Source organism: Calidris pugnax, unplaced genomic scaffold, assembly GCF_001431845.1.
Source record: "Calidris pugnax isolate Ruff unplaced genomic scaffold, ASM143184v1 scaffold111, whole genome shotgun sequence".
Taxonomy (NCBI): domain Eukaryota; kingdom Metazoa; phylum Chordata; class Aves; order Charadriiformes; family Scolopacidae; genus Calidris; species Calidris pugnax.
In genome coordinates this window covers 2416573-2437933 of record NW_015090872.1, presented here as the reverse complement: position 1 = coordinate 2437933, position 21361 = coordinate 2416573, and the positions used below count along the sequence as shown (strand labels likewise).

General features: G+C 49.0%; 1 protein-coding gene across 2 annotated transcripts in view; it reads left to right on the top strand.

The window, feature by feature from the left end:
* The first annotated feature begins 2182 nt into the window (after nt 1-2182).
* Nucleotides 2183-21361, top strand: part of KCNAB1 (potassium channel, voltage gated subfamily A regulatory beta subunit 1) — a 69984-nt gene continuing 50805 nt past the window's right edge. The window contains exon 1 of one of the 2 annotated variants that reach the window (XM_014946066.1): nt 2183-2545. In XM_014946066.1, coding sequence (XP_014801552.1) covers nt 2301-2545 — 245 coding nt within the window. In that variant the 5' untranslated portion in view covers nt 2183-2300. Of the gene's footprint in view, nt 2546-19939; nt 21057-21361 lie in introns of those variants that run through there. The other variant, XM_014946067.1, reaches the window with a different exon arrangement.

Genomic DNA, 21361 nt, shown 5'->3' with positions numbered 1-21361 from the left:
TGGGATTGAAACTTGATAAAAATATCATCAGAATAAAAATTAGAAACAGGATGACTGCAAGGAAAACAAGGTAAAACTCTGAGAGGTGGAGCAAGGAGTTAAGTGCAGAAATGTCTAACAAGCCCAACAAAGGGAATATAAGTGGGTCTGTAGACTAAGACTGAGCAGTTTCTTGGGCAAACCGCTCACTGGCCACACCAGCCCGTGCTCAGGCACCTGTGGTGTTGAACAGAGCTATAAAGGCAAAGTATGGGCAAATAACTTTTGGGAAAACTAAGTTTCTAATGATACTGATCTATACAAGCCCCTAAAACTACAAACCAGTGAAACTCTTATGAATATTCAGAACAACTTGTAGAAACATTTCTTTGCCATTGGTTCACCTTGCACTGTAGATGAGGAGAGAGCCAGGTCTGACAGGAGGTGAAACAAAAGGGGGATTTATTTTAGGAGATACAGAGAAGGTGTAATAAAGGAGTCCCAGCCAGAAGAACTGTGCTCAGATAAAGTGTGTTGCTGCAGACGTGTCTATGCCCGCTGCAAGGCAGCTGCAGGAGAGATCATAGCTACGGCCACTGGTGTTACACTGCTGGGAGGAAAAAATGCTATTCTACGAGGCAGGCATGGCTGTTGTCAAACAGCATGTTTTCCTCTATGGAGTGCACTTGTGTTGTGAAGAGTAGAGCTTGGAGGCATCACCTGCACCCCACCATTGATGGTTCGGCTTGGCCAGCACCACAAGAATAGGATTCTCTGTCTTTGGGCAGCAGTGTGTCAGGGTACCGGGGGGCTGGGGTGGCAGGGCAGGACCCCTCCCACCACCCCAGCCTGGGACATCGAGTCCATTAGTGCCCTCAGGGCCCTGACACAACAGTTGCAGAGAAAGAATAACGGGGTAATCCAAATGTCCATGCCAAACTCCCCTCTGTGACATTGAATTATAATCTTTTAAAATATGTTCTGGGTTTGGGATCAGTCCTTGTTTATCTGCTTTGGAAGACTTAAGGATTAGTTGAGTTCATGATATATCCATCACTTGATTATTTAACTTATTTTTCCTATGTGTTTGGGATTGAAATGACAGTCAGAGAATGGGTTGAGTTTTTAAAATAGGAGAGCCTCAGAAATCCACCTCCCTGGTGTGTATCAGACATTGTCATGATTTGTTCGCTGAGGGCTGGTGTTGGCCAGAAAAGGTTCCTCTGGTCCTCCTGGATGTTATCTTGACCGGGTGGTGCTGGATGCCCTTGGGTGCTGGCTTTGGTGATGCTGTGAAACCTGTGCAGTTTCTCCCATCACTCCTCAGGGATAAAGACCCTGAGAATCAGAGACTTTTTGTTTGCTATTTAGCAGTAGGGAAATAACTGTTTGTTGATTTGGTGCATTTATTTTTTATTTATATACCTGTGCCCTTACCTGCTGCCCCATGACGAGAAGCAGCTGGTTCTGTGGAGCTGCAAGTTTTGTAGTGGCTGGTGGCATCTCAGGGGCTTTGCCAGCTCCCCTCCCACAGCTCCTTACCATCCATCCACAGGCTCCTGCGGGAGCACATGGTCCCCTGAAAGCTGGTGCTTATTCCCTGCTCCAGCTGTGACGCTTGTAGCTTGTTCCATTCTCAAGTATTTTCCTTGTCTGTTTGTTTTTACGTTATTTTTTTCGCTTCTTGGTGTTTGACTGCTTCATAGCCTTTGTTTTCTAATTAATTGCTGAAGCCCCAGGAGGCTGCAGATACTGGGGAAGTTTACAGATCATGTAACCTGAACTGTGAGAGTTCACAATGGACTATAAGAAAAACAAAATGTTTTAATGACTTGTATAAGAGATGCTTGCAGCATTCATTTGTCCAGGCCAAGGCCTGGAATAAACCCTGTGAGAATGTTTATTTTACATTTATTGGCCTTGGATTGAATCCCAAACAAATATTTCTCATTATCTAAATATAAGACCTGGGAAACGGGGTCGGTGCTCTATTCCCATGGGCGGTCCCTATCCCTTGCGGTACTTGACCATTATAGGTTTCAGCAGATGAACAAGATTGCTGCTCTTGGCCAGAATCCATCCTGGGCTTCAATTAAAATGAGCCAGTTGCGATAATATAAAGAATGGCTGGGAGAAAAATACCACTCCTTAGCCCTGTGATCTTCCTGGGCAACATAACCCAGCTCATGCCTTCTTGTGTCGGTGGGAGTGCGATGGTGCTGGGCTCTCCTCTCAGCAGGCTGTAGGGTGGAAGCTCTTGAGGACCCTACGCTCCAGTACCTGCTGGGCATTGAGGGTGCCCACAGCTCCACGTGTGGACCATGCACCTGTACAAGCCCGCCTGTGCGGATATCCCACCCCACAAGCCGAGCCTGCAGAAGCCGAGCGAAGTGCTCTTGAAAGGTAAAAAGCAAAGTGTGGTGGTTCCCAGAGCCAGCCCCCCTGCCGCAGGCTGGCCGGGCAAGCTCAGCCCAGTGGCCGAGCTGAAGCAGCTGGAGAAGTTCCTGCACCTGCATGGGCTGTCGCTGCAAGACACCGTCCGAGCCAAGACAGGAATGAAGTACAGGTACTTCTGCATGTCCCTCCCTGGGCTACTTGGTGGCTGGCTGTTCGTTGGCAAACAGCTAGAAGTACAGGAAACCTGACCGAGCATCCATCTGACACCGTGGTCAGTCTGTGCCTGTCCACACACACCTTCAGGCAGGCTTACACAATCTGAAGGCGTTGTCTGCTTTACTAGCTTTTCTTCTCTCAGTTTTCTGAGCAGCGTAAGAATTAACGCGACTGAGCAAAGCTAAATGCATGTGACCTATTCTCTTCAAACTGTGAATTTGTTTTTTTCTCTTCCAGCATTAGTTGTTTGTGTCTGTCCACTGAGCTGCCTCTTTCAAATTCAGGTGGAAATATTTACTCTTTCTGATGTTTTAATGAATACTCATGTATTTATGTGCATTTAAAGGATAACGGCTGAGCAGAGAAACAGAAAACATGGAGAACAGAGGTGTTCTGTGGCTGGTGCTTCGATACAATGTCTGTCCCTGCTCTGCCCTAAAACTGGAGCAATTGGACTGAAAGCCCAAGAACCAGAGTCTGGCTGGGTTTAGGCTGTGACATACGTGGCTTGTGTGTTAGAAAGAGCGTCCAAGGGAGAGGGCCTCCTCCATGCAGGGAGCTGGGACACTCCGGGGAAAAAGGCTGTAGGCGTGGGGATGATGGGTGAAGAAGACATCGGTGTGCTTAGTCTATCAACAGTGGTTTTGTTTCAAAAGAGATTCATTTGTGAAAGGATGACATCCCCTATGGAAAGCAGATATATTCTCTGTGCTTCTAGTTAAAAAAAAAATAAAATAAATTCTTCAAAATGTTTGCTTTTCCTAGAGATTGACTTTTGCCCATGGCTGGTTGAACTTAAAATTGAAATAAGTTTACTATTTTTATGGAAACAGCACAGTTGCATTACAGCTTTAGCCGCTGGCTGGGGAAATTTGTTGTTGTTTGGAGACACTGTCTGGCGAGGACCAAGTGTGTGCAAAAAGTGCTTTGGAGCCAGCATGGGAAGAAACGGTGAAGGGCTTCGTACCTCTGCTCTGCCTGCGCCGGCTGGGAATCCTTGGAGCAAGTTGGGGTAATGCAGCCTTGAAAGCTGATACAAATAAGTAGAGGACTGAGCCCACAGTGTTCCAGTGATGAAAAGGGAAAATGTCCAAAGGCAATGGAAAGGCATCCCAGGGATGTCACGCTCTGAGAGGAGCAATGATAGAAGTAATCCCTGGCGTCACTCTGGGTTAGCAGGAGCGATGCTGTCCCTGAGCAAGGTACTCCAATTAACTGGGTTTTTCAGATCTGGAAGCTTGCCTCCCTTCTAATGAAAAATTCTTTTGCTCCCCTTCTGATGATCCTAATCCCATGTGGCTGTTGTGTTTGAAGTGGTTGGTGTTAGTACACACACGAAAATTCCCATTTATTTTATTTCTCTACTACTTCTGCACTTTCTATGGTGTTGGTCCACTCCAGACATAGTTTAACAGTCACTGTGCCCTCACTGGGAAGCACAAATAATGTCGTAGTTCCCATAAAGCAGTGATGCTGTCTTAGGTTTCCTGCACAGGAGACTGTCCTGATGTACAGACTCCTCCCTGGTACTGAACCTGGCTGCCACTGAGTCAAAAATGCATTGGTCAAACCGACAGCGATGTTCATCTCTACTTGCTGCTGCACAGAAAGCGTGCCCAGCCTGGAGGAGACAGCCTGCCAAGAGGCTGGGGAGAAAACTTCTGTTAGGGATGGACACCCAGTCCCCAAACCTGCTGGAGATTCAGTTTTTAAGTCACAGAAAAATGTAATTAATGAGCTATTCTGGGACTGTCTTGTGCTCGAGGGATAGTTGGTGTTGGCCTTGAGGTTTTATTCAGTGCCCAGGCTGTCATTGCCCACTCAGCTCTCGCACGGGCTCTGTGCAAAAAGCTTCATACACCTCTGTTTCTTGGCTTACACAACAGAGTGGTCTTCGTTCATCAGAGCCTTTAGTCATTGTTAAATAAAGCATGCACTTAATTTCCGTTGAAGCTGATGGATTCAAGCATATGCTTCATTTTAAGTACGTGCATTTTTCATAGTAGTCAGGAACAGCTATAACATCCCGGGTTTCTCCTGTACGAAATCCAGGGGAAGGAAGGCTCCTGCAGGAGAGGGGGCTGTGCGGGGGGCTCTGCTGCAGGGCGGGAGGGATTTTCAGCAGTCGTCGCTTGCTGCTTTCTCTAGATTTTTGCTCTTCTAGCTTTAGAAGCACAGAGGCTCCTCTAGTCTTACAGTGAACTTAAACATTTTATTTTCCAGCACGGCTTGTTTTGCCTTCGAGATATTTCTTCAGATATCCATAGGCCTAGTCTAAAGTCCGGCCAATAAAAAACTCCTGGTTTATTAAGAGCTATTTAATTATGTGTGGGAAATAATGAATTGTTAACAAGAAACACTTACTAAATACTCATAAGCTGGTTTATTTATAGGATGATTAGTTCTTTTTCCTTTCATTGCTTTAGCAAATACAGCTTAGTTCAGCCTATTACTGAATAACTTAAAGTGCAGCAGTGCATGAGCTTAGTTTGTTTCTGATGACAATAGTATTTCTCTCAGACGAAACGCCATTTGTAAAGCCAATTAGGTGTTTTATTATCCAACAGGGTGTTTGTTGCACGGCTTCCTTCCCTATACACTTTGCTGGGGTTTGAGCTCTTAAAGACTGAACTGCGCAGGCTGGGTCTGTCCTCACGCCTGGGAAGCTGTGACTGTAAAACCTCTCAATATTCTGCTCATGCATGGTTAAAATAGCATCTCTGTGCTTGGGCAGCTGCAGTTGGAGAGCCCGGAGGTGAAATGTTAGATGTATATGTCTGCAAAAGCACCCAGGCAACTTTTGCAAAACACGCTGTTGGCAAATGTTATATGTGGAAAGTATTTATGGAGGTCATGGAGTCCTGAGGCGCCGCTGGATTAACCCATGCAGCAGCCTTCAGAGCTGGGGCTATACTTTTCTGTTTGTATTTTATCTATTTTATATTTAGTTGAGGTTTTGTTCAGGGGGGATGGATTCTTCCCGCAGCACACAAGCCCCCAGCAAACTCACTCCATTTGGAGCGAGCCCCCGAGTCTGTCCTGCAGGAGTTCCTGCGTCCTGCCATGCTCTACCCAGTTCATGTTGCTTTGGTTGGTTCAGCTAATTAAAACTTGAAATTTAGGGTTGTCAATCTGAAGCTCTCGTATGAAGACTGGTCAACGGGTTGCCCTCTGCAGGATGGGCTGCTTTTTCTTTTCTGCTTGCAATGGGAAATGTCACCATGGCAGAGCGAGCGCTCAGCTGGTGCAGCAATGAGATGGGCATGGTGACCGTGGGGAGGAGAGGGCACCTGCAAATCATCCAACTGATGGTAAACCCCCTCACACTCAGCTTTTTTCTTTTTCCCCAAATTGCTTGCGGTCTTATTTGATGTGTGAGGAGCAGGAGGTGGCTCGTGCTGGTAATAAAAATAACACTGTGATCAGATAGCCAATATCTCTTAATTCTGAAAAATGAGAATACTTACTGTGGCTAAATACAGCAAGGGAAAATATCAGAGAGCTCTAGGGCGGAACTGCTGGCAAAAAGGCTGTGATTTGCATATCTAATTTGGTGTGTGTCTTACAGTGGTACAAGTTTGTGTCAGGAAAAGCAATAAGGGAGTGAAATACGCAGTCTGCAGCGCCAGGATGAACGTCGTTCTTCAATTAAATCATTACTTAGTATTACTAGAGATCAGAGATCTTAAACTTACTAGAAAGGCTCTCCATTTTGGTAACCTTACTGAGGCAATTATGTCGTTTGGGTAACAGGATCAAATCCTGAAATAGCAAAAGGCTTTTGGTGAGCACCAGGATTTTGTGGTGACCACTGAAGGCACTGACCACCATTCCTGCAGAAGAACTACTGCTGAAACATCTCCCCCATCTTTGAGTTATGTCAGCTCTTGGTAGACACAAAGGCAAACACCGCTTTAGAAAATGTGTAACAGCAAAATACCAATTTAAAAAATACATTTCTGGGAGCTGACAATTCAAATCCTGTGGTCAGTGCTGGCCGTCCCATTCCAGACTGAGACAGTAAGCTGGGCTACAGAAAACAGAGGGCTCTGAGTGATGGGATTGTCCCTGCACCAGGCGATTAAACAGGCTTTTAGCTTAGGAAAAAGATGATTGACAGGGATTACAGCAGATGTGTTTAAAATCAAGAACAGCCTGTAGCGAGTAACTCACTGTCTCCTATAACGCAGGAACCAGGGGGAATGCAAATGAAATGTCTGGACAACAGGCTTAAAACACAGGAAATGCTTTCCCTGCATCTTCTAATGAAAGTGGGGATCTCATTGCCATGGGACAATGTTTTGGATGCTGGAAGTATGAGCATGTTCAAAATGTTACGGGGTATAAGGCAAGGCTATTGAATACAAAAGGGGGGGGTTAACCTCTAGCGCAGCAAATTTTTAAATGGCAGATGGCAGAAAGCTGAGATGATGTATTGGGAACGGCATTACTGTATTTTCGTTCGGTTCCTTTATAATCCTTTCCCAGCACTCACTCCTGGGCATTGTCTGGGCTGGCTGGCTGGTCCGTGGGGATGCTCTGCTCTGCGCCGGTACGGCTCTGCTTGTGCCGCGCGAGAGGAGATGGGTCAGTGTGCAGGGGCAGAGCAGGCAGGCTGCACTCTTCAGCCCTTATCCCTTCTTCTGGAGTTGTGTTTATACCCCGACAGGGCTACTACAGAGAGGTAAATTTGGGAATGACCGCTTTGCCATAGCTGCTCTTCCAGGCTCCCTTGGTCAGGTTCATTTCAAGCATCAAAGCTTTAAAAATATCTAATCTTTAGATGGCGAAATATATGAGAGCATTTGATGTGGTCCTATAATCGTGCACTGTAATCCTGTCCTAATCTGCTCAATTCAGAGCACAGTTGCATTATGTTTATTGGGATATAGCTTACAGCATTAATATTTTCCTGTGCAGATTGATCTATAGAGCCGCATCCAGCTGTGTCTCTTTTCTAATAGTGTAATTTTTCTGTAAGGTTTTTTTTTTTCTTTTGTTCAAACTATAGTGCCTGCTGTCTAGTACAGCGCCATGGCAGATGTTCCCATGCCCATCCCTTTTCCAAAGTATTTCAGTTTCCACTTGCTTCTTGTTGTTTGCGTAATTTTTGTAGGGTTCTTGCCGTGGTTCTTTGTAGGGTTCCCCCGTGCACAAATGGGGAAGGACGGGATGCAAACAGGGGATGCGTGTGAGGATGTGGACGAGGTATCCTCATGCACATACAGCGTCCGTAGCGTGGAATTTCCTCCTTGAAGTAAGAAATCCCATTTTACTCCTTGGGGAAGAATGGTACCTGTCGCCTGCGTGCAGCGTGAGCCCCATCTCCCCGGTGGGCTTTCAGCAGGAGGAGCTCTTTAGCTGCTCCAACGGTGCTGGCGCCTCATCCTGCTGCTTTCTGCCAGCCAGAAACACACGTGTGCCTGCACACACATGTACACACACGTGTAGACACGCTTCCAACAGTGATAAAGCTGTGTAAAAGCTCAGCATCACCCCCTCGGCACTCCCAGGTTTACTCACACCTTCCCCTGGGAAGGTCCCCGTGCCGTAGGTGGAAGACAGAGCAAGTTTTGTCCTCCCAGTTCACCACCCCAGCAGTAAATCCCAGCTGACCCTTAGGTGTGTGCAGAGCAGCAGCTCCTGTCAGTGCCCAGCAGGAATTTGCACGCTCGCTAGTGCTTTTCACACACCTTCTGCTCCTGTCAAACTCCAGCTTGGAAAGGCAGAGCTGCCAGAAGCTGGATAAATCCCCAGCTCCGTGGGCAGGGTGCTGCCTGCCGAGCCCCCTCCCCGCTCCCCGCAGTGCCGTCAGATCCAGCATCTCTCCAGGGGGCTGGCTGGAAAGTTTGGGATATTTATGGGTATATTTATATGCAGGCTCGAAGTCTGCAGCCTGTGTGCGTGCCCTGGGATGGAACTCGGTCTGTGCGGTCTTGGTTAAAACAGGTTTTATGTGGGATTCTTTGGGCTGACTTGGGGATCTGCTGAGGTTGGGACCTCACCATACGTTGCACTGACACAAACTGCTGAATGGTGGATCAAAGGGGGGGTTGTTTAGGAAAATCCCAGAAAAATCTCCTCTAGCAGCTGTTTCTGGTTTGTTTCAGGTCTCCATCCTTTAGGAAATGACCATAAGCCCAGGCTTTGCAGAGGTTAGCTGCAATGCCAGGCTGAGAGTGGGACTGTACCACTGGCTGTGGCGTGTGCCCCGGCAATGCTGACTCCATGCCTGGCACCGCAGATGGCCACAGTTCAGGTGGAATGAAAATGGATTTTGATCTTCAATACCAATCCAAAACTGATGCAGTTGCAACTCTTTTGCTTTGCTTAATTGAAATAAATAACCAAACGCCATGGCAGCTGCTCTTCCAACATCTTTCTCCCTTCCTGTAGTTACTCCTCCTGCCGCATCCCCATCCCTCCCACTGGAGCATTCCTAGTGTGAGGAGAAATCCCCCTTTCCCACCTCGGCAACCCAGGTTGATGGCCCAATCTTTGCTTAGAGAATTCCCTTTATTTTCTCTCTTGGTTATTAATCCTAGTTTGTACACTAATAGTTATTATTAGTGAATTTTCATGAGGAAATTTCTCTGGAAATGTAATACTTTGTCCAGTCCAGGAGATTCCAAAGGCAAAACATTTAGGATAAAAATTTCCCTTCTGAGATGTGAGGATATAGGGAAGAATTTAGTAGACTCAAGTGTCTGAGAAGGGGCAAAGCAGTGATGTGATTCCAATCAAGATTGATTCTAACACAGAGCTGTCAGGCACAGGGACCCCTCATCAATGGATTGTGGTTCTCTCCTCTTCCTCAGAATTACTCCAGCATCAGGTCACAGTTGCCAGCTCAGGGAAGCAGATGGAGATTCAGGTTATGGTTGATGCCAGCCCTGGAGGAGAGGGTGCTGGCTCCTGGGGTGCTGCTGTGGGGCTGCCCCACGGCACAGCCCCAGCCTGTGGCTGCTTCCTGGGTCCAGCTCCAGTAAATAACACAGGAGTGACAGATCTCCCACGGGACAGAGCTGGAGCATGTGCCCTGCAGCAGCACTGGCAGGGAGGGAGCTCCTGGGCATCCTGCTCTTGGGACTTCTAGGTATAATTTCTACTGCTGTCTGCTATGAAATACTAAGTGTAACTACAGTATTTCAGGATGCTCCTTCAGTCATCGACTTTCCTCTCCTCTGGGCAGTTTGTCGTGTTGGTGCAAGTACGAACGGTTTGGGTGTGCTCTGGGGGTGCCAGCATCAGCCCTGCACACTCAGCGAGCGATGGAGATGATCCGGGTGACTCTTTGCACCTGCCTTTGAATCAGAAGTTGGGGTTGTTTTTTTTTTTTTACCATTTAAGCAAGCCGAAATAATCAACTGAAATGTATTTTGATTACGCCCTCTTTTTCCCCATCCTGAAGTGGCCACCTTTCTATTTTTGACCACCTTTTATTTCATCTCCCCGCCAGGCCGAGCCCCCCTGGGTGGGACTGTGGGCAGCCGGGCTCCCCCCGGCTCTGCCGTGTGCTGCTGCCCGGGGATGCTGACTTGAAAGGCAGCTTTTCCCATGGCTAAACTGCCTCCTGCAGACCTGCTACTGCCTGATAAGCTTTTCTTTTTTTCCTCCTCCTTGTTTTCAGTGTGCATTTTCATAGTTACTTGGCTTCATCCTGTGCCAGAAAGACTCCAGAAGACAACACAGCGTTTCTGTAATTCCGGGAGCACGGTTGCTATTTTTTCCTAGGATGTTTGTGAAGTACACGGGGGTCCTTGGTGTGCCCAAATACAGCACAGTGCGGCTGTTGGGGGGAACTGCTTATCCTGGCTGTCCAGCTGCAGGTGGGGTAGGCATATTTCCCTGACAGCCTTTGGTTGCCCATCCCACCTGGGGTGAAGAAATGCACATCTTTCACTGCCAAAAAAGACACCCCATAGATTGCAAAGCGTAACCGTTCTTTTCCCCAGAGGACCTAATGAGCGTTTATGCATTTGGCAATAAGTAACGATCCCCTTGCGAATCGTTTTGTTAATTAAATGGGCGCCATTCCAGTATGAAAGTGGTTGTTCGATATCATTTGGGATGTGCTTGGAGATCAGGGACTACTTGCCTGGCCAGCACTGGCCCTGGGAAGTACAATGGATCCTTGGCTTGGAAATGCTTAGCATTGCTGGGAGATCACCTGAAGACCTGACAGTGCCTTGTATTTAATTTACTAAAATGATATTATGCTGCTGGGAGGTACATTGTGCTCCTGCCTTGGGTGCAAAAATAAAAGTTAAAAAGTCTTTGCAGAGGGTTCTGAAGGTGAAAATAGCAATATTTTTCCCCTTAGTCGAAAGAGAGTGGAGGGAAAATTAGGGAGCTAAAGAGTTCCTGCAGCCCCTGGCTTTTTTCCCAGCAGTAGAACACTCTGCCCTCACCCCTGAGCAACACAAAATGGGCCCAAAGCCTGCTCTGACAAGACCTCCCTGTGGGAGAAGTTACCCTGTTCAGGTGAAAAGCAGATTCTAGAAGACCTGAAATGATGATTTTTTTTATTTTTTTTTTTACCTAGCAATGTAGGCTAGTAATGAAGTCGCGGAGGAAGTGCTGACGCAACACTTTTTGCCGTATCACGTTCCCCAAAGAGGAGCCTGGCAGTGTGAAAAGGCAACGATAAAATTAATTGGGCTGAAGATCACTTCTTAGTAATCTGCTGCATTTCAGCAAATGACATTGTTCTGGGTGATGTGATAATTCTCCTCAATGACTAATTCCAACAGATGCCTCTCATTATTTTGGGAGTGCTGGTCAACGTGGAGAGACTTCTCTCGGATGCAGGGTGAGAGGTCTTGTGCCAGTTTTGCCAGATGTGGCCAATGGCATTCTCAGTCTGTGCCACTTAGAAATGTTGTTGCAGCTGAAAGAGAGAACCTTTGGAGAAGAATGATAATCCTTTTTTAAAAAAAAAAAGTACTACTTGGGAAGGTGATATTTCAATAGTGCTTATTGTTCAGTATTGGTTTATATAAGATAATCACTGATGGAGACTGTTCTCATTTAGTTTACTCGCAAAAGAGCGCAGGTCCCCACGTTGGCTGGAGAAGGATGCAGCTCAAGTGAAAGCTGAGGGTTCCTGGGTGGGTGGGATGTTTGCTGGAGGGGTATTCATTGGAAGAAAGTTTTGCAAAAAAACGCAGTCTCCCGTAGCTCGTCTTGATTCTGACCCTCTGCCAGCTCATCTCAAAGATTCAGAAGTTATTGCATGATAATTAGTCATCCATCTGCTATAGTGTGTCCCAGAAAAGGGCAGAATGGAGTTGTGTATTATTCAGCATCCAAGACCGAGATCTTAGCAACATATTTCTTCATATAAGTTAATTTAGAGTTTTAAGCTGTTACAAGCAATGATCGGGTGATATTTGACGTGTACGGATAACAGAATGGTATACATAATTGCCTAAAATCTACTATTCAATAAGCACAGACAAGCTGGAAGAACACAGCCTGGTCTGAATAAATTTATCAGTCAGGTTAGCCTGGGAAAGATCTGCATTTTCTGGATGTGTGATCTAGGATATGAGTATGGCAAAATGGAAAACCGCTTGTTTGCCACAAGCTGCCAACCTCAGTGCATTCATTTCTCCAACTCTTCACCTTCCTTTAACTATTTTATATTTTTATAGTGGAAAATCTGGCTGTTGTTGTTTTACAGGTGCTGCAGGGAGGCAGGTTTGTGGCTGGCAGCCACGGGCTGTGCTCAAGGCAAGCGATGGGGCTGACATCGCTGCCTTTGGTGCCCCTAGACCAGGCTCTGCCCCACTGGGCTGCCCCAGGAGAGAGTGGATGTGTAGGGCCTGATCCACTGCCCTCTAAAACCCCTGAAATACAACAGAAGTGAGAAAAGTGGTGAGCAACCTGTCACCACTTGCTGTCTGGTGTCCCTGAGCCTGGCACAGCAACCCTGTGTGTCTGAGGACATTGCCAGGGTCCCCCAGGACCACACTGCTGCTGTTGGGGATGCTCCTCTCCTCCAGGCCTGGGGTACATTGCTCAGTAAGTGGGATATCCATGTCAGGGCCTTCAGTCTCACCTCGAGAGGGGGGAAAAAAAAAAGCAAGAAAACCTCTTGTACTGTGCAGTGGAGCTCTAAGTGTTTTCATCATGTTCCATGTATTACAATACATTAATATAATGGTAATTTCTGGAGCCCGTCTTGTAAGCCACTGGCTTTCGGTCATCTGAGAAATGAAATTGATAACATGGAAAAATGAAATTACCTGGTTTGGAGTGGGGAGTAGTGCAGCTAATAGGGTGAAAGGCAATAAGCTGGTGGATGTCTTCCATCTGCAGGGATAAGCGACTGATTAATTGAATTGGGTGCCCAGTAGGTTACATCCCCTTTGTGAGACACAGAAAGTGCTGGGTCTCAGTTTCAGTGTTGATTCTTTCGCGTTATATTAAGTGACAATTTATTTAATATTGTGTAGAGCTGGATAACTACTGCAAAGCTCTTTGGTAGCAGGCAGCTTCCTTGGTACCCTGTGGCTGTACCAGGGGGGCTGTTGGCTCTCAGCTCCTGGTGCAGCCGATGAGCATCTGCAGGGCTGGCAAGTGGGTGCCTTGGACACCCGGGGGGCTTGAAAATTAAGTGGGAGTTTATGAGTGGATCTCTGTATCGTGTACAGATTGCTTGTATCATACAGAAATGCATGCAGAAAAAAGAAAAGAGGAGGGCTCTGAAACTTGGTGGGTTTAGGAAGTTGGAAGAGGTGAATTTTTGTCTTTGATGCTTCTTATTTTTAAAGCCCTGTTTCTGCAGGGCACCCTGGGCAGCCATGGCGAGGCCGTAGCTGAGGGTGTCTGCTCTGGGGGCTCAGCTCCTGCTCTGGCAGAGCAGAAACCCTCAGCAGCACTGCCCGCAGGGTAGCCGTCTCACACATTTATTACCCTGCTGGCATCTGGCTCAATTCTAATTAGAATTAAGCAAAGCTAGTGTATTTTTCATGCCAGTTTTGATTTGGTTATCGTTTCATCACATCCTGAAGAATCTGTAACACGAACGTTGGGGATTATCCCTGTGAGGAGCAGGGCAGCACTTACAGTTTTGCACGGCGTGTCTCCCCAGGACTGGGACGATGCTGCCTTATTTATACCTGGGCATTAACACATCGCACAAGTTAGCAGGGCCAGCAGCCTGGCTCTGTTTGCCCACGCTGGTACGCCCCCAATTTGGGTCCCTTTTGGGAGGATGGAGCCCTCAGAGCCTGGTCGGCGGGCACGGGGCTGGAGCTGATAACAGATCTTGTGTGCTATCAGAGGCAGCCCGCTCTGGGCTGAAAACCTGCCAGAATGACGTGTTTTAACTAAAAAACATTTAATGAGAATTTTGATCAGTCTTCCTCAAGTGCAATTACAAATGCAAATTAAGTTTTTCATGTGAAACCAGTGAAAATAGACGACTGTTTGCTAGATAAGCGCAGCGCTTTTGTTATGCAGCTCATTTCCTTGCCAAGCTTCCAGTTTTGTTGTCAAAAATAAATGTTCCTTGTGGGTTTAGATACGCCCTGAAAGAGCTACAAATCGCTGCGGGGTTCGTCGCTGATGCTTCAGATGGGACCACTCCTCAGCTGAGCGGGTGCGCATCCCCCTGCAGCAGGGCCTCAGCTGTTAATTGAAATTAATACCGTAAAAGCCCTTCAGGGAGATGCATCCTCAAACCAGCTCACTCCTGGGCTTTTCTGCCCGCTTTCCTGGGTGGCAGCGCTCGTTATCTCACCAGTGTCCATATCAGCCCAATTTACGGCAATGTAACGGAACTGCTGCAATCATAAGTAATTAGCCCAGCAGGAAACCTGTTTTCAAACAGCTATTGAGATGGAGTCGAAATGACTGAGATGCGCACGGGCTGTATTTATAATCAGAGCTTTTATGGCCCAATGAAACTTTTATTGGGACATAACACAGAATTTCCCTGAGTGCATCCCGCTGTGCTGCGGAAGAGTTATCCTGTGGCAGTCTGAAAATCAAGGATTTGTGACACTGTGTTAACATAATTCTCACGAAAGCCAGTCTTGGAGACTACCACCTAGAACATCTGCTCTGGGTTTTGGAAAAGCAGCTGTGGGCAGACTCTGGTTGCAGTAGCAAGGTCTGGTCTGTTAGATGAATTTTTGGGTGGAAAAGCTCCATGGACAGAACTCTGTATTCCCCAGACCCTGGTTCTGGAGCAGAATCCTGCCAACATGGCACTGCCAGATGAATTTTTGGTGCTTCCATGAGGCTTTCTGAAGTTTGGCTGATCCAATTACATCTCATGCAAAGTCCCACTGAGCAACTGTCAAAATGTCCAATGTGATTAAAACTCTATCATGAACACTCAAATCATATTTTTAATATGCCTCTAGGCTGGAAGTGGTGACTTTTTCTGTCCTGCTGCATCTCACTGCTCCCCGGTGATGTTCTGGCCATGGGTGCAGAGGGGAGGTCCTTTCCTGTAGGGAGCAAAGAGGGAAAGCTGCCAGGGTACAGGTTTCTACAGGGTGATGTAGTGGCTGGTACTGGGCTGCATTTTGCACCCAAAAACCAGTTCAGGTGCTGGTTTTGCTGTTGTGCAGGGTGCTGGTGGGGTCTCCTTGACAGACACCTGGCTGAGGTCCCATAAGGAGGGCTGCTGTCAGCCCAGCCCGGGAAGCTGCTGGAGGGGAGAGGCTGCTTCTGCAGCACCGGGGAAAACAGTTCAGACTCTGTGTTTAATGTTGCGTGTAATTATGCAGGGGTGATGCAAGGCTGGGCATTTGCACTGCCACAGGGAGCAGTGATAACCACAAACCTCTGCTTATGTGTAGCATCGGGGTGGTATCGGGAACAAAAGCAGTTTGAAGTATGTTCCCCCTCCAAAAGCTCTGTGTCCTTGCCCACAGCCCTCGGGGAGCACCCATGGGGCTGGCCCAAAGGATGCCCTGGAGGAGATGGGGCTCAGGCACCCAACAGCCCCCAGAGGGAACAGCACATGGCTGCTTTGTGCCACCGAGTAAATGCCCTGTACCTGCCGTGGGGATGCTGCCCTAGGGCCAGCACAAGCTTTAGCTGTGGGGTATGGGTCCACAGTCCCTGGCAGGCAGGTGTGGGGGTGCTCAGCACCCCAGGACTCATCCCAATTCACATCCCAGGCACCTTGCTGGGTGGCAGCTGCTGCCCCCAGCTCACACGAGGTCCTCAGTGTCTGGCAGGGACACTGGCCCACCCATGGTACTGGGCAAAGTCCCTCCATGTGTGAACGGTGTACGTGCAGACACAAGGACTGCGTGGTCCTGGTTGCTGGCTGGGGTTAAACCATGACACGTTGCTAAAAAGGGAGTCTTCTAGCAAAGAAACTTTGCCGAGGGGCTCAGCTGACATTGGTGCTGACGGGTGCTTCGTTTGTTGCTGTATTAAGTTGATGGCTTCTGTCGAGGTTGAATAATTTCAGTTAAAGAGCTTAAACCAGCTGAGATGGCATCATTATTGGTGACCTGGATTGCTGGTTAGCGTGCAGGGATGTGGGTTTATGTAACTGGCTATATGTAGTTGGTGTCCAGCTCTCCTCTGTACCGCAACCTGCAGCCAAACACCATGGAGCATCTTCCACGGTGCATAAACCTCCGACTGAAATAAGGTGAAAAAGTGCCCAAATTATGTTGTAATTCATTGAGAACATCCCAGAGTCTCTGCCCAGGTCATGGCCCCCGTGTGTCCTCACAGATGTGCCAATCCCGCTCCCCTACAAAGCAAAAATGGGATTAAAGGGGAGGTGGGTACCTGCCCAGGTCCCTGCATCGACGAGGGGGTGCAGAGAGCGGAGCAGCTTTCCTGGGGCTCACCTGCTTGGGAACAGAGCCCTGGTGCCTTGTCCCAGGGAGATGCCTGGGATGGATATTTTTTAACAGCTCTTCAGATTCGTTTTATCAGCACTCAAAATTTCTAAGACAATTCTGTAGGAAATTAAGGTTAAGACTGAGAAATACTCAGATTATTTATGTAAAAGATGAGATTGTATATAGATCAGTAAAGATTTCCACTTCTTTAGGTAGAAACATGAACTTTGCAGCTGGTAATGAAAAAAAAAACCCATTTTCTTTGATAAAGAGGTTTTACTTGGTAAAGCATGAATGGCTCAGGGATGGAGGCAGAGGTCATCTGCTCTACCTTTTACCCCATGCTCACTACTTGGCTTGGCCTTGTTGCCAGTGCAGTGCGTATTGTTTAATTAACATCTGTGGCTATCATGAGTACAACCTGTTCCTGAGGTCTGAGCACAAGAAGGGCATGAAATTAAGACCTGTCTTCTTAAAAGATTGACAGAACCTGCCAGAATATATATATACAGCTTATTGGCATTACCAAAAATACAGGTATAGCTAGCAATCAGCTTAAATTTAATAAAAATGAATAAGATATTAATTGATATGTGTCCAGTAAAATGCTCTGCTTTGGTAGAACAGCACAGCAGAGTAATTAGTGTAAACAGCCCATGACTGCAGCCATCAGGAAGCGAAGTCTCAAGCCAGGCTTGGCATAAAGTTTGAAAGTTGCTTTACCAGAAAGTGGAATTTAAAAAAAAGAAAAGAAAGAAAAGAAGAAAGAAGCAATCAGTGCATTCAGCTTGAGCCGTGCCAGAGCCTGCGTCTGCATCAGCTTGAAACGTTTCATCCAACCCAGACTGAAGGACCTTGGTTTATTTTTATGTTTTGGACTGCAGAAGCATCTTTTCCCCCCTCCTTACAGCCGGAGCCCTGCTGTTGCCTGGCCCCGGGAACAGAGAGCCCCTCTGCCCCCAGTGCTTCCAGTCCTGCCCCTGGGGAGAACTGGGGAAGGGCTTGTCCATCACCCGCTGGGCTGCACGGCCCCAGCTCCCTGCCGTGCCTCTGCAGGGACCAGACCGGCTCTGAATCAAGTATTTTTTTTTTCCTTTTTGGAAGTTTCCATTCTGCTCGCTGCAGTGATGCTCATCATCCTGCCCCTGCAAGGTCCTGGGCAAAGAAACACATGTCTCAATGCCCAGGACAGTCTATTTGTGTAGGAGCAAAACACCTCCTGGCTTCTGCGCTTGCCTAGAGCATCCTGCTCGTCTGTGTTTGGCTTTTGTCTTTATTTTGAACCCCGGGATGGATCCTGGGGCAGGGGCTAACAGGGATCACAGGAAAGGCAAAGCCAGCGTGGTCGTGAGCATCTGTGTTAAACCAGATTTGCTTGATGAAGCATTTTGAGCAAGTTGTTTAATGAGCGACTGTCATCTTCCTTGGGGGGGGAAATGCATACATAGGTCTTGGCAAATAGCTGGGTCTGTGGCAGTTTGGTGGCACTGGAGTGGCACAGAGAGCCTGGCCAGAGCTGCCACCGCACCCCAGCACCCTCCTCCGCCCAGGCCATCACGTACCTCTTGTTTTATAAGCTCGGGATTTTCATGATACAAAATTATGTTATTCTAACATTTTAGTCTGGAAGTGATTATCTTGTTCAGAGAAATGAAATAAATCCCATATTTAAATGCATATTTCTTTGGCAGAGACTGTAACCCCTCTGAAGCTAAGCGGCTTGAGTTAATATGCTCTGTGGGATGTGCCAGTGCAGAACGTGACTGTCCCTTTCTGTCCCTCCCTGGGCTGAACACCCCAGGGCATGGGCAGCAGTGGCATTTGGGATGGTGACCAGAGCCTGGGTGATGGTACCCAGGCACGTCCCCAGGACCAAGTCAGTCTGCTCGGCAGCACCAGCACAGCCAGCTGCCAGCTGTGACGGGAGCTCTTTAGACATGTATAGAGCAAGAAGATGAAAAAATACATCTTATTTCTTGAAATATCTGTGCCCAGCAAGAGGATGCCATATGTCCATCAGAAAGAGAAATTATCCCAATCTTGTCAATCTTGCTTTGGACTCTGAAAGGCAAAGCTAGGCTCCAGAAGCCAAATGGGTGCTTAGTTTGTGTTGGGCTGGCTGCGCTGTCAAGGCAGAGACCCATGGATGCCACCAGCAATGTGCCAGCTGCGTCCCTCGGTCCCATGGAGACACGGAGGATGTGCTGGATGAGGTCCCACCATGGGGCACCTTGGTGTCAGCGACCCCATGGCTTGTGCCCCAAGATGATACCCTCTTTTCTGGGTATTTAACAGCATTTATTTGTGATCAGTAATACTAACTCACTGATTAGATTTCTGGAAACTCTCTCAAAGCTCAATCTTGTGTCTGAGACACAGCCTCGCAGGGGTTAGTTCAGCTACTTATTACTTACCTTTCTGACTTCCACCCCCCCAAGATCAGCCTTAGAGAAATGTGCTGCATAAGCGTTAATGAGCCATTAGATGAAGGAACTGCAAAGAGATCATCAGAAGCTATTCACCCTGTCACCCTGGGTGGTGGGTGGCCTTGGCTGGCTGCCGGCGGCCCACCCAGCCGCTCTCCCACTCCCCCTCCTCAGCAGGATGGGCGTGGGGGGAGAAAACTCTGCTGTGCCCCCTCTGCAGGGGACGAAATCAGAGGTTTTTCATTCTGAGTTCAAAACGGGTCGTCATCGCCACACCAGCACCTCCAGCTTCTCTCTTCTTGCCACCACTCCTGCTCCAATTTGGTGTGCTTTGGGCAGGGGAGCACCTGGCAGGTCACTGGAGAGGCTGGGGGGCCACCAGCCTGGCAGAAGCACCCCAAGGGGACAGGGTCCAGGGCAGCCTGGGCTGCAGTGGGTGGATGAGGCAACCATCCTCACCCGGGCTGGGGTGGAGAGCCTGAGAGGTCCGAGGGCAGGTTTAGGGTGTGGGGAATCCCTGTGGAATATTTCCCACTGGCCTGTTGTGGGCTGGGGAAGGGATGGAGGGTGACCTCAGCCCTCACCCACCTGCCCACTCTGCACTGCCATGTACACCCCATGAGCCCCATGTACACCCCGTACACCCCTGTCCTGTGGGGCTGCACCCGGGCTGTGCCCAAACCTCTGCCCACCGCCTGTCCTCCCCCAGGGCTGCTCTGCCTGCTGGCAGCGAGGGACTGGGGGCTCGGGGGTGACTCCAAACCACCCCCATCCCTGCCTCATCCCCCCCACCACCACTCCGGGAAGCACCTCACCAGCCCAGGGCTCCCCGGGCTGCCCTCGGTGCCCAACGCCGGGAGAGGCGGCACACGGCGGTGGGCACCGGGGGCTCGGTGCCGGGCTCCTTGCTCCGGCTGCAGCCCCCCCCGGCAGCCAGGGACAGGGACAGGGACAGGGACAGGGACTGTTCCCTTCGCAGACTTTTCGCTGCGGTTTATTCAGCTGGCGATGCTGGGGGGTGGGAGGGGGGGATTAACCCTGGCACTGCTGCCAGCGCGGGTCTGCAGGCGGCGGCTCCGGGTGCCAGAAACACGGGATTAACGTGTTAACTCACTGGCACGCTGGAGCAGAGCCATTTTTCTCTCCCTCCTCCCTCCCCGGTTTAGGTTTGGCTTTTTTTTTTTTTTAATTTTTTTTTTCCCCCCCACGATGAGCCCATTTTTAAGACCGAATTTCTCCCCGCGGTAAGAGCTCTTCTCCCGGCTCGGCCATGCCGGCAGCTCTATTTACGGGGGGCGTCTGCCAGAAGCCCCTGCCTCCCCCCTGAGCACAAAGGAGGCCGGTTCCCGGTCTCCCGGCGGGGCCATCCCGGGAAGCAGCCGCAGAGCCGGCCCCAGCGAGGGGGGGTGTGGATGTTGGGGAAGGGGGGGTGTGGATGTAGCGGGGCTGCCGCAGCTGGGCACAAGGAAGAAGCCGTGGATGTCTGTGGTCCTTAGAGAGCGGCTGGTTCCTCGGCCGGCAGAGGCTGCCTGCTCAGCAGTTCGGGGGCCAGCGGGCGAGGAGGGAGCCAGGGCTCGCAGCCTGCCCGCAGAGATTTAAAACCGGCAGGAAGGAGCAAGGCTGCATCGAGAGAGAGAGACACAGAGAGAGAGAGACAGAGAGAGCGGCGGCTGCTGCCGGAGGGCTCACCATGAAGGACCAGCTCGATGTCTCTGAACGCACCTGACCGGATGGATGCTTGTGCCTGAGCGGCGGCCAAGGCTGCGAGGGGGAGATTCCGAGCCGAAATCTGCGCTTTGTCAAGTTCGGGGCTTCTCTCCTCCCGGCATCTCTCTCCCGGAGACCCTCACCCCACTCCCCACCGCTGCCCTCGGCTACTTCTGGGAGTTGAAGGTCGTCGTTTCTCCTCGGCAGCCTTTGGGAGCCAGCCCCGCGCTGCTGGGGGGGCGGCCGGGGGTCCGGCCGGTGGCTGAAGGGGTACCCGGGGCGCGATGCAGGTGTCCATCGCCTGCACAGACCACAACTTGAAGAGTCGAAATGGTGAAGACAGACTCATCAGCAAGCAGAACAGCACTACCCCCAACGTAGTCAATGCAGCCCGGGCAAAATTTCGGACAGTGGCGATTATTGCTCGCAGTTTGGGGACATTTACCCCTCAGCACCACATTTCATTAAAAGAATCCACCGCAAAGCAAACGGGCATGAAATATAGGTATGGTCACGGTATGGTTCTTTGTTACATTGCAGTGTAATAGCTCTTTACTTTGCCTCTAAAGAATTGCCGCCTGGATGCATCTGATTTTGCAGAGGAGCTCTCTACTAGGGTTATTAATAGATTTTGAAACTCGTGCATAACTGAATAGCATTTGAGTGTTCATGTTTTTTCAGGCATATATATTTGTGATTTTATACAAAAGCCCGCTTGCCTGGGTAGACTATATGCAACGTTGTGAATTTACGACGGCGGTGTTAAGATGGTTTCTATTAATTGCTCAATATAACTTATATTGCTACTAA